At 41.2% G+C, this 13,648-nt stretch overlaps 1 protein-coding gene across 2 annotated transcripts in view; it reads right to left on the bottom strand.

Moving 5' to 3' along the window:
* Window positions 1-12,971, bottom strand: part of LOC132575212 (transmembrane protein 68-like) — a 38,799-nt gene extending 25,828 nt beyond the window's left edge. Inside the window, exons 1-2 of one of the 2 annotated variants that reach the window (XM_060243787.1) lie at window positions 12,781-12,971; window positions 5,520-5,836 (exon numbers count right to left, since the gene is read on the bottom strand). In XM_060243787.1, the coding sequence (XP_060099770.1) occupies window positions 5,520-5,790 (271 nt within the window). In that variant the 5' untranslated portion in view covers window positions 5,791-5,836; window positions 12,781-12,971. The remainder of the gene's footprint in view (window positions 1-5,519; window positions 5,837-12,780) is intronic. The other variant, XM_060243788.1, reaches the window with a different exon arrangement.
* Window positions 12,972-13,648: the final 677 nt, after the last annotated feature.

Here is a 13,648-nt window from a genome sequence, read left to right as displayed (position 1 = left end):
GCCCTTCCATAAGGGATCTACTCACGATATCCCGTATAGGATATCTGAGCTCACTCTGGCAAGCTTTAATAAGCCCGGAGAGGCAAGGGTCCAGATCACAAGTTGTAGGTCGTGCAGTAGAGAGGATCCTGTCAACTTCCTCTAGGCTGAGTGTATTAAAGCAATCCAGAACAAAACCCGAAGACAGGCACGGGGCCTCGAGTTCACATGCTGTCTCCATTGTGGCAGGGAGGTCGTGGCAGAGCAATGAGATCTTGTCTGCAAAAAAGTCTGCAAAAGCCTCACAGCCAATCTCCAATTCCTTAGAATTTGGCCTGCTTTGTGGCAATGTTGTAAGGGTTGAATAGTGTTGAACAATTGTGCCGGGTGCGAAATTGCAGATGCAAAGTAAGTTTTCTTTGTGACTTTGACTGCCATTTCATAGGACCTCATAAACTCTCTATAAGATGTTCTAGTCGCTTCGTCTCGAGTACGCCGCCATTGCCTCTCTAGCCATCTGAGTCCTCGTTTCATCTGCCACAACTCCAGGTTATACCATGGTGCTATCTTAGAGCGAGAGTGCCAAGGATGCCGAGGTGTGATCTCATCGATGGCTCTGGAGAGTCTGTCATACCAAGACTCTGTCAGGTCATCCAGAAAATCGCCAGGAGACCAGGAATCCCGTAGAGCAATTTGGAACCGTTCTGGGTCCATCTGGCTCTACAGACGAGCAAAAATATGCTCACCGCCTAAATGGGCTTGAGGTGGGACGTCCACACAAGCCTTGAGGGCATATGGTCCAACCATGGCACTGCTTCGGCAGTAATACCGTCCACTAAAACTTCCACCGCAAAGATCAAGTCTTGCATGTGTACCGCCTGGTGAGTGGGCGTTGTAACAATTTGGGAGAGTCCCAGTGTCGCCATGGATGACACTAGGCCCATCGCCTGACTGGAGGTCACGTTGTTGGCATGAACATTGAAGTCACCCAGGATCAAAAGCCTTGGGTACTCCAATACCCAGCTTGTTACAGCCTCCATTAGGGACGGTAAGGCGCTAGCTGGTGCGTTAGGCGAACGGTACACCAGCCAGATCACCAACCCCTCCCCAACATCCCATGCCAGACCAGCACATTCCATGCCCTTAATCTCTGGGGCCAGAGAGATTAAGGAGAGACACATAGAAGAGCTACATTAGATTCCAGTGGCACCTTAAGATATTAACAAGATTTTCAGGGCATAAGCTATCAAGAGTTAAAGCTTTCTTTGTCAGTGTGTCAGTTGAAAGGAGCTTTGACTCCTTCATCACCCATGTGGCTGCATCATCCAGAAAGCAGAGAGGTGATGGGAGATATAATACAGGGATTGCTCACATGAGTGTACTGTATAACCATGTTTAAAACAAATCTCAAAACCAAAAAGCTACATACAGAGACAGTAAAAATATATCCTTAAAGTTGTAGCATGAGCAATGTGTTTACCATATTTTTATGCCCTCTCACAGTATTAGTCCTTATGACATAAGTACTCTGTGATGGCCTCTCCATTTTTCTTTAATGCTGAGGAGGAAGTTGTTGAGATAATTAATACTCTGTACCATGTATATCTCCAATATATGATTTGTATTTAAAATAGTCTAATAATAAGTATGCCACAATGAAAGGAAATTATTTGCATTTCACAGTATTGAAACATTTTTGTCTTGGCTCATTAAAAGAAATCTAATTATTTCTGTCTGCTAGAACATGAAATTTGGCATTTCAGGAAATGCCTGGGAGAAGCCAGTTGGAAGCCTGGCATCTTTGGACCAGTTGCTAGTACAATCAGCAAAGAATTGTTTTAATTTATTCCACTATATTTGTTAATTGCTCAAATGTCCAAGTTCTTACTTTCTTTAAAAAGTCTGAGACACAGATTTTAATATAAGCAGAGATATGATGCAGTGGAAGTTCTGAACAGGCAACTGGGATCAATGATGGGCTGGTGGACTGGGTAATAAACTGAATCAGATTATTATTTGGATTATTAATCAGAATAAAATGGAGTTTTGAAGCCAGATGAAGAATTTTTAATCAGGTGTCTGGCCTGTTTTGGATGAGTTTGCATTCCTGCTTAATGATCACACTTGTACTTTGGATATATTCCTGGACTCAGCTGGTTTCTGGTTAGTTGGGTGGCATGTGGCCAGAAACTTTTTACCAGTTTCCACTGGTATGCTAATTGCATCACTCTCTAGGAAATGCGAGATAACTACTCTCATCTGTGCCTTGATAACCTCTACATTTGATTATAGTAATGCACTTTATATGACTTTGCCTTTATCCAGAAGCTGCAACAGATTCTGAATGCAAAGCAAGTGCTTATTGGTACCCATAATGGGAAGCTTCTTCAAACAGCCCTAAATCAAGATATTTGAAGGGCTAACTACCTCTGTGTGAGGCTGATAGTTTTATATGCTATAGACTGTTATGTTTGTGACTATTGTTAATATGATAACATTATTAAAAAAACCCTTGAATCTTAATCTTTTATCACCTTATGGCTAGTTGGCTGCTTGATGTTTCAGCCTTGTTATTAAGAAAATTCATGTTTTATAATGTTTTACTGTAACTAGTTATCAGCTGCCCTGCAGACCTGTCGTTAACAGAAAGGCAGCATATAAATACATAAGATGGTGATATAAAATAGCACTACCTTGGCCCATGGTTTGGAAGAGGCATAGCAACAAGGATATTTGTCATACCAAAAGGAAGAACACCAAGAAGTAAACAAGGAAACTAAATTTAAATTGGGAGGAGAAGAAACAAGTGGTTGGGAAATAGTACAGTGAAACAGGCTAAGCAGAAGCAAATGACCGGTGATGTACACATAGTTCTGTCCTATTCCTGCTTCTTGATGAACACAAAGTGTGGGTGACTGTGATAAAAAATACTTGCATTACCTCTCTGATAATAAACTTTTATTTTATTTTGCACAGCTTTTTAAACTACAGGATGAATATTTGTATATCTGCACTCCCCCTCCCCTCCAGTATGTGCTCCCCTTCAGCAATGAGAGAGAACTCATATAAAGTAGTTAGGAAGAAAATATTTAAATTTTTCTTCCATTTCAAACTTTTCTTCCATTGTTTGAGCTATATACTTATTCCATGTCACAACAACTGACAACTCATTTTTACCAAAGCCAGCTTGACTCTTTTACACATTTTGTTTATTCATACATCTGATTTACTTGAACTTACGTGGTACAAATCATAGAATGTTAGCTGTAGTTAAGACCCATGGAAACCTATGTTAACTGCGTATTCAACTGTATGATTTGGTTCCATTAATGTTTGCGAGTATGAAATTAGATTGTGTCATGGAACTGCTGCCACTCCACTCTATGTATCTTTGTCCCCTGACGATGTATACTACAACACATGACAATGTAATTGTTCTGTGGTTCTCCCCACTTCCTGCCTCACATCATAAGCAGGAAGAGAAGCACAGAGAAATGTAGAAGCATAACACAATATTGTCAGATCATGTGACCTGTTTGTAGAACGTTATATAAAGAAGTGAAAGTAAGACACAAGGAATGGCAGAAACTCCATGTTTCTTATGTCTTGTTCTGCTGTGAAAGGCCATCACACTCACAAGCCATATGTGACACATGTTAGAGTACATGAATGAGCCTCTCAAACACCTCACCCGTCATACACAGAGTATTCAGTGCAATCTACACATCTATATAGCAAATGCTTTTTAAAATATAACTAATAGGGAACAGGGATTGGCAGCTAACCAAATGTACTGGATACTCACACTTATTTTTTAGCTCCACCTCCTTCTGAAAGGATTCTTAAGTGACCAAACTCAACCCTGTTGGAACACTTCCCTTGAGCCATAAAACCATCCTACACAACAGCCAAGCAAGAGACAGACCACCTGGAAACCCCTGCACCCAGCTAAAAGAAGACTGAGCACTCCATCTCAGCTGGGAGCCCTGGCTTCTCCAAGCCCATCACCAAGTTGGCCAGCTGGAGAGACAGGAGTGAAAGGCACATGCCCAAAGATGGAGGCATGTGGTGACTGGGGGGAGGAGCTTGCCCTCTGAGTGATGCCAGATGACTGAGATTTTTAATAGCCGTGCTGGATAACAAAGCCCTTATTGTACAAAGATACACACAGAGTATCCATTTCCTCCCACAGCAGCAGTGGTGGCATCACACAAGCAGGTCTCCTTACATCCAAATGGTAAAGTTTGCTGAGGTTGAAGCTTATCTGCATAGCCTCTTAGTGGCCTCTGCTAAAGATACTGGAATTCACCCCAAATTTATCAGGGCGTTGTAGGTGGTGTCTAAAGCCACCATAATAAAATTGCAGAACCATGTTGGAGCATATCAGTGGCTTATAAAGTCAATATACTAATGCTCATAGTATAGTGAAAATCAAGATGAAAACTGGATTTTTAGTTAGAATTCCCAACCTCCCACTGGGGGCAGGGTTTTAGCACTTTCAGTCCACCAGCACAGGATTGACCAGTGGGGGGGGAGCCTTACCCCCAGACAGCTCCAACAGTAGTACACAGAACCATAGAGTTTATACCAAAATGCTAGAGTGTCCCCATGTGACATGTCTGGCATGATTATGTCACTTCCAGATGTCATTACCATGCCAAGTGCATGAAGAAAGTCCCCCCCCCCCACCCCGCTGGCAGCCAGGTAGGACCTAGCAACCCTATTTTTAGTACAGGAGAGTACATAGAAAATAATAGGCTGACTCTCAGCCTATGGAAGGTTGCCATTCAAGGATATAACTTGCTCAAAAAGTGGGAAAATGCAACATAAAGAGAAGGAAAGTAGCATTATATACCATACATATACCATAAAAATCCAGGAGGATGAAAACATTACCCTGTGGATGGTGTCTGAGTAAAAATGAATGAGGATTTTGAAGTGAAAATATTGTTGTTGGATTCTGCTACAGATTACCAAATCAAGGCCAGTATGTGGCTCCTGCTTGCCTCAAAACAAATTACAGAAGCACGAATTAGTAACTTTGGGAGACTTGAAGTCCTCTGATGTCTATTCGAATAAAAATTCTATCAAGCATGGAATGTTAAATACAGGGTTTTGTTGGTGGGGGGGGGGGGGGTAGCAGGAACACAGGCTGGCTTGGAGTTCCTGTTGGGCTTTTTCTACCAAAAAAAACAAAGCCCTGGTAAGGAATGTTGACAGCAGCTGAGTGTCGATTAAAGGGAAAGTGAGGACAGGGAGAAACCAGCCTATCCACACCCATAAAGACTTACAGGATGCTGTAGGAGGAGATTTTTAGGGAGATTTCCAGTTGTTCCCCCTTCCATGATTCCTTGTGTAGTGTTTTTTGTTAATAGTTCTATTGTTTGCAATACAGTACTTAGGTAGAAAGGCTGGCAAAGGAACCATAAAAAAAGAAACTAAATGGGGATGTAGTTTTGTATAATTTCACTAAGTATTTTTGCCATTTCAGCTGGTTGCAAGTCTAACAACAACAAATTGTAAAATAAAACCTTGCTTACCATGCCATATTTTCCCAAAGATGTCCCAAAGATGTGCCAAAACCAAAATGCATATTCTTTGTAATTTGTTGGATGAATTTTCTGTTAATTGAGAAGTCTTGTCAAAGATCTGAACAATTAAAGCGGATAGGTACATATAGCATAAAATCCACAAAGGAACTGCTAATAATGCTGTCAGCAACCAGCTGAGTCCCAGAAGAAAATATTCCTGCACATACTTTGCTCCAGTCCATTCTTCAAATGTGTAAGTTAGATCCGTGGGGTTTATCATAAGGATCAGTGCTGAAATACTGGATGTATTTGTAATTGTTGCCTGCCTGAAAGAACAAGATAATTAATTAAACTAGAAGGACAGTGTATGTACATAGAATCATAGAATTATAGAATCATAGGGTTGGAAGGGACCCCAGGGTCATCTAATCCAACCCCCTGCACAGTTCAGGAACTTCACAAATACCTCCCACACATACACACATCCCCAGCGACCCCTGCTTCATGCCCAGAAGATAGCTAAAACTTCCAGGATCCCTTGCCAAAGCATGGAGAAAAATTGCTGACCAACCCCAAAGTAGCAATTAGCATTTCCCTGGGTGTGTAAGAAAGGGTCACAAGAACTAAGCATTGATGCAATCCTTCCTGCCCACCTCATGATCTGCCTAATTCACAGAATCAGCATTGCTGTCAGATGGCCATCTAGCCTCTGTTTAAAAACTTCCAAGGAAGGAGCGGCCACCCCTCCTGAGGAAGCCTTCCCCACTGAGGAACCGCTCTGTCATGAAGTTCTTCCTGATGTTTAGCCAGAAACTTTTGATTTAATTTCAATGCATTGGTTCTGGTCCAAACTTCTGGGGCAACAGAAAACAATTCTGCACCATCCTGTATATGACAGCCCTTCAAGTACCTGAAGACAGTGATCGTATCACCTCTCAGTTGTCTCCTTTCCAGGCTAAACATACCAAGTTCCTTCAACCTTTCCTCATAGGACTTGTGTATATCGATATCTGTCAACCGCACAGATTGAAACAGAACATTTTTAATGCATGTACAAAAACAGATTTGTGGAGTCCTCAGTGACATTTAGAGTCAAACTACACATTACAACGTATGGGAGTCTCTTACAGGGATATATTGCAGCTGCAAGTTCTGGTGAAACTCCAAGTAAAATTGCTGCAAGGGCCTGATTCAAATTGGGACTGTGACATGGGGAACACAGCCAGTTGTAGACTGGCACCCTAGGCAAGGCTAACTTCTGGCGCAGTCCCCCTCCACACTGATAACATCACTGAGTCACATGGGGGTGCCCAATTCAACACCCCCAGAAGGCCAGCACCTTAGGCAATTGCCTAGTTTGCCTAGTGCAGGGCTGGCCCTGATGGGGAACAGAGGCTTACCCTCCCTGTGCTGTTTCTTGGTCCAAAACAGTGGTAGGAGATATTATTTCTAAGCATTCAGTGCATGTAGTGCTCCTCCAACAGCTCATATAATGTCTCATAAGCAAATTTGGCTCAGGAAAATGGCATAAGAAGAAAGCAGCAGTCCCTCCTCCTGCTGCACTGGGATCACAACTTGAATCAGCATCCCCAGCAATTTTAAATAGGAATTTGAGCTGCAATATGGCTGCAAGTGTTCATGGTGGACACCTTATAGTAACATAAATCTTGGTTCTCATGATCTGAAAGGGGAGCCTTTTGGGTGACATAGTGAGGTATATACCTGCTATAATACCCCAGCAGTTCCAAGAGTAGTTGCACCTGACACTTAGCTTGGGGTTATATGTGGTCATCCCAGAAAGTGACCTCCTCTGTAAGTGACCAGATCTGGCTGTCCCCCACAACAAACCCCATCTATGTGGTTCTTGGCAAGACTGGCTTTTAGCCTGGCCAAACTGAGTATTCTTAGGACTACTTCCAAGTACTATTGATGGGATCTCCAGACAGAGCTGAAGATAATAGTGTCATCTTATACATACAGCAGTGAATGCATGGTACCCCGCTAGGACCTTATTGACCAGCCATTGGAATGCTGCCACTGCCCCAAGCAGCCCAAATAACATCTTCTGAAACTGAAAGAGTCCCTGAGGTGTGGCAAGGCCATTTTCCCCCCAGCACCTGCCAGTAGCTCTTTGTGAGTTTTATGACAGTCAGAAAACAGGCTGCTCCTAGCTGGTCAATCAAAATATCAGTCCTCAGCATAGGGTATGTATCAAACTGGGCCACGTTGACTTTCCAGTAATCAATACAGAGCCTCATGCTGCCATTGAGCTTTGGAACAGGACAATAGGGCCTCACCATTTGCTATAACCCACAGCTGCAGCTTCTCCTTCGTTTCCCTTACCATCACACCCAATGCTTCCTTGGAAAGGGCCTTCTTGATACCCACACACTTGGTTTGGTGCAATGGCAATGATGTACTATATTGTGGCTGTTTCTCCAGGCAGTCTAGAACAGAGGTGATGAACCCATTTATTACAAGGGCTGGATCTGACATACAGTATGTCACAGAAGTGAGTACACCCCTCACATTTTGTATATATTTAAGTGTATCTTTTCATGTAACAACACTGAAGAAATGACACTTGGGTGCAATGTAAAGTAGTAAGTCTACAGCTTGTATAACAGTGTAAATGTGCTGTCCCTTCAAAATTATGCAGCACACAGCCATTAATGTCTAAACTGCTGGCAACAAAAGTGAGTACACCCCTAAGTGATAATGTCCAAATCGGGCCCAAAGTGTCAATATTTTGTGTGGCCACCATTATTTTCCAGCACTGCCTTAACCCTCTTGGGAATAGAGTTCACCAGAGCTTCACAGGTTGCCACTGAAGTCATCTTCCACTCCTCCATGACGATGTCACATAGCTGGTGGATGTTAGAGACCTTGCGCATCTCCACCTTCCGTTTCAGGATGTCCCACATATGCTCAATAGGGTTTAGGTCTGGAGACATGCTTGGCCAGTCCATCACCTTTAGCCTCAGCTTCTTTAGCAAGACAGTGGTCGTTTTGGAGGTGTGTTTGGGGTCGTTATCATGTTGGAATACTGCCCTGCAGCCCAGACCTCAGCCTGTACCAGTAACTTTCTAATCACCCAGAAAGAGCACATGTAAGGTCCATATGCCACTATGTACCACATCAGGTCACAACACTAAATAGTCCATTTCCATCTCAAGTAACTGGAGGCAAAGCAAGATCCCTGCTCTTCTTAAGTAACCTCCAAACCCTATCTGACTCAAATCTCAATTAAGGATTCTTTTTCTGTCCCTCCCCCTCTCAGGGCTGCCAGGTCTTCCACTATGGTAGATGACCTCCCACAGGCAGCCTGCTTGGTCTGCTATCACTCTGAGTGGCAATAGGATAAAAATAAACCTGTGATGTTGGCAGCATCACTACATCACTTCCTGGGGAAAAAAAACAGGTGACATTGGGTTTTCCCATCCTCCTCCATCCAACCGTTTCAAGGGTCCTGATTGGTTGTTTCTGGCTTTATCTCCAGACCAACACCCAGGTGATTTGCATTTAAGGAAAAAGGGGACAAACTCGGCTCTGTCATTGCTATGCAGCAAAGCTTAACTTCAGTTTTGATATGTCCAAAACTTGCCATTTTTCCTGATGGGGGAGGGAGTGGATGAGAAGCCATTCTTAGCTAAATGTGGGCTTCATATCTGATTCTCCATCAAAGAATAACTGGGTTGCTAGGAGAGCCAAGGATGAGCTGGGCCACTGATGCTATGACCAATGATGTAGTATGTAGCAAAGGCTGGTTTAGCAATTGGTACGGTGTTTGAATCCTTTCCCAGCCTCCATCCCTTACCACCTCTCCCCTGGAAAGTAGGAGACATTTTATGGGAGCAGCCCTAAGAATACTTTTATTTTGTTACAATTGGGGCAGGTTCATTATTTTATTAATTTATTTACTCGACATATATGGAAGTTTCTAGAGGATGGGTTAGATTCAGTGGTAATGGGAGGGAGTTGATTTTTGCCAATTCTGGCTTTTGTTGTTGACCCCCAGTTTGAGTCTCATGCTTCTCCTTATTTATTTATTTTATTTAAAGTTCCTGTTTCTTACTGTCACTGAAGGTGGATTACATGGTATAAAACAATGAAATCAAATACAATGAGAGTTCTAATACTTGGAGTCAGCGGTCATTTTGTAAAAAAATAGGTGGTGGAGCTCATCCAGGGATTGTTATGCAGCTGCACATACTATTCAATGTACAAGGAGGTGGAACTCTCAGAAGGAGGAGGTGGAACTCTCAGAAAGGTGCAGGAGCTGTGCTCCTGTGAGCTCCCACTGAATCTGAGGCCTGCTTGGAGTGCATTGGCCTTCAAGAGTAGCATTTCAAGGAGAATTTGGACTCCAGCAGGATGAGGGAGCTAAGAAAATCCTGTTTTGCAGATAGAAATTCCTTCCATCAGCAGAAATTACTGCTGGATCCAGCTGCATGGGTCTATAATTAAAGTAGGGTGGTTTTCAATGTTCTACCATTATAAAGCACAAAACTTAATTCTAGTGTAAAACTGATGTAATTTACCTTGTCAGTATTAAATTTGGTGTGGAGAAACTTCCTTTTAAATGTCCAGATTATTTCAAAAATTCAGGCATGCAGTCTAGTGTTATTGGTATTTGTGAAATTCATCAGATAATTTTGAAGTTAGGAGGTTTTAAAGTTCCCATTTTTACTCAATGATGAGTGAAGTGTGGGCAATTTAGGCAAAGCAGGGAGTCTTCAAATATTGGTATAATGGCAACGGGAAGCAAGATTTCGACACTATGGTTTGCTTATGGTGTGTGATTGTTTTCATTAACTCAGCAGGTAATGAATTGGCCTATCATGTCAGAAGATATAATATTTCTCATTTCTTTTTTTTAACATATGATAAATTTATTGAAAATTCCAAGTTATACAGAACTTTGTTGAATGAAATAGTTTCAAGTAGATTAATTCCACACATAGCAAAATTCTGCTGTGCATAAAGTACTATAGTATATATAACCTTGTAGCACATATTATTTAACATTTAAAATATAGTCCATTTCACTAATAAATAAATTAATATCCTATTAAGGATAAGCTAACTGATAATTGGGCCTTTCTCATTTCAACAAAAGTTTATAGGACTAGTTCAGAAAGGTTCCTCCCTCTTTCCAGTGATGGCTCAGTCTACAGGATTAGCATTTTGGCTGCTAATTTCAAACTTTACAATAAAACAAATATAGCTTTTTTCCCCTCTGAATTTTCAGTTGATGCTGAATAATATTTAGATGCACAAAAACTCTTTCAGTGCTTCAAGAGTGCAAAGATATGAAGGTGGTAGCACCTAAGCAAATATGCAATGCTTCTGTGGCCATTTCCATGTGGGTTATCTTCCCTGGGTTCAATGCTGTTAAAAAGCATTCTCCCCACCTCACCCCGCTTCCCCACATGGTTCACTGGTGCACCTCCCAGGGTTTCCCCAGTTTTTCTCCGATCTTTCTCAAAATTTATTTATGGTGAAGCTTTGAAAAAGATGCAATACAGTGTAGCTGATTTGGTTTCCCTGCTGCTGACTAGAGGCATGCCATTGTTCTATAAATGGCAGTCACACTTTTAAAGCTTCCTCTCCTGATGATGTCTAGGTTCATTGATTCTTATTTAATGGAAATGTTTTCAGGTTTTATTGTTGAACAGCTTTTTTTGCTTTACAATATAAACTGCTTTGGGCATCATGTATGGGTAGGTGTTAAATTATTTCTGAAAAAATAAAATATTTAGTTTAAGGATGAACACTTTATCATAAAAATGAACGCTACAAACAGTGTAAATGTGTATTACAAGTTCATTATTTGTGAACTTTGTTGGAATAACTGGTGGCAAAACATATTGGCCCTGATCCAGCTGCTGCACCAGGATACACAGAACCCTATTAAAAAGCAGCAGCTTTACCAATCATTTGTTCAGCAGGAAGGACAAATGGGACAATTTGATGCAGTTCCTTATTCCTTCTTCCAAAGAAATGATCAGTACTAATTGTGGCCTATCCCAGGAAACCAGATGTGAACTAGGGTGGGTTCATTTGCCTGGGTGGTTTCTTACCCACATAAGTGTAGGTATGTGGAGGCCTGCTTTTACATACAGTCCTGCATATGTCCCCTAGCTGGATCAGGGGTAGGCAAGCCACAGCTAATGTTCTGACAGTGGCACATCAGACCAGTAACCCAGCAAAATGTAGTGGTACCCAGGTCTGAATCCCAGTTTGCCAAGGAAAATTTCTGAATTACCTTTGGTCAATTAGTCTATTTGAAAATAACATAGCTATTATTGTAATATATGATGTTGTAAGTTACTCTGGGTCCCCATTTAGCACCAGACTGTTTTAACTGTTTTAATTGTTTAATTTTTAATTTATGGTATAAATAATGTGGATGAATTGTTTGATTTTACTGGTTGTGAGCTGCCCTGAGCCTGCTTCGGCGGGGAGGGCGAGATATAAATCTAATAAACCTTAAGCCTTAAACCATTTATGAGGGTTATGAGGGAAATGTGAGGTATAAATAAATACTGTTTGGTATATAGAGACAGATTGCCTTGACACCCAAGTAACCAAGGCAATGGCAGGAATGCTGGGTCCAGAGGTTCAAGAAAAGGGCATTGCTTGTGTCTGCCATCACCTCCTAAATATGCACAACCACCAGCCAAGTCCAAAGATGCTGACAGCACAACTGAGGCTTAGCATTCTCCAAGAGTGCCTGTTCAAGTATAGCCCACATCTCCCCCGCTCACCACCATTTTGCTTGTCAGAACACCAACGTCTTCACAAGTAGACTGCCAAAAGGCTGTCTAGCCCTGGTGTACTAATGTTAATCATTCATTTTGCCCCATTCTTGGAATTGTAACAGTTCTAACAATCACCCATGATCTTAAAAACTTCTACAGAATACATGTGTAGGACCATGCACTTTTCTGCACATGACCCTGCACATGACCACATGAAGAAAAAAACCTCTTCTGGAATCTACAAACTGGGGCACCATTGCAGGACTTTCCTTGGTAGACCAAATGCCTGATAAACATATTGTAGCTGTTAATCTTAATATACTTTAATAACAACACTCTAAAAAACCTGTTTCTCTAATAGTAGTTGCAAGCTGTCTAGTTTTGCTCAAAGAGGAACATTATGAGATGAGAGTTTTTCAAAACTGCTTAAATTTAAATCTTTATATTTCTTTATAATTATAAAATACAATAACACTTCAAGCTGAAATAGGATTTTGGTATCTCACCACAACAAATTAAACCACTAGCCAGAATCCAACGCCTCCTTTCCACAGCTTTTGAAACAGATGAACTTGTAGGAGCAGTCCCACTTGAAAGATTTTCCTTTGCTTTGAATGTCTTCTTGCTGCTTGATTCAGAAGGCAAGCAATGATGCAGTTCAAGTGACTGCTCACTTTGCAGCTGTTTGGATGCTGGAGGTGTTTATCTTTCTCATCTCTATTCCAACTGTAGCCTTTTTATATCAGGCTACGATTCATATCTTCCTGAAACTAATTATTAAGTTACCTAGTAACTTTGTGCAATGGTCTTTGTTCTAGATACTTTGCAATAGGTTATCACCTGTTTAAGTATCAGATATAAAGAGTGTACTTTATTTTAAAGAGATATTTTATGGTAATAAATGTCACAATATAGATGTTGATTTTTAATTGAATCAATGATAATGAAAATTTGAAACAAAATGTTTGAACATGTCTATTTGCTTCATAGTAATACATGTCATGTATACTGTTAAGTTTTCTAGAGCACCTGTGAACTTTTTCCTTCTTTTTTGTCTTGTGAATTGTTTCTAGGTAGTATCTCAGCTGCACCATATGTCACCATACATCATTTATCCTGTAATGTGGTAAATCTTTGTTTAATATCTTTTGTTGTGCTTAAGGCATTGTCACTGACATGTTTAAAATCATAGTTGGAAGGGTCATCTAGTCCAACACCCTGCACAATACAGGAAATTCACAAATACCTCCCCACACCAACACATCCTTAAAGTGGGGCTCACCATCTTTCTCCAAAGTTAGAGTTTTATCTACAAAGTTTTAAAGAACATGTAACCATGTGGGAGGTGCTGGGCACTAAATGAATAATCAGGAG

This window comes from Heteronotia binoei, chromosome 7 (assembly GCF_032191835.1).
Source record: "Heteronotia binoei isolate CCM8104 ecotype False Entrance Well chromosome 7, APGP_CSIRO_Hbin_v1, whole genome shotgun sequence".
Taxonomy (NCBI): Eukaryota; Metazoa; Chordata; class Lepidosauria; order Squamata; family Gekkonidae; genus Heteronotia; species Heteronotia binoei.
The sequence above is the reverse complement of the archived record's forward strand: the minus strand, read 5'-3'. Positions and strand labels throughout refer to the sequence as shown.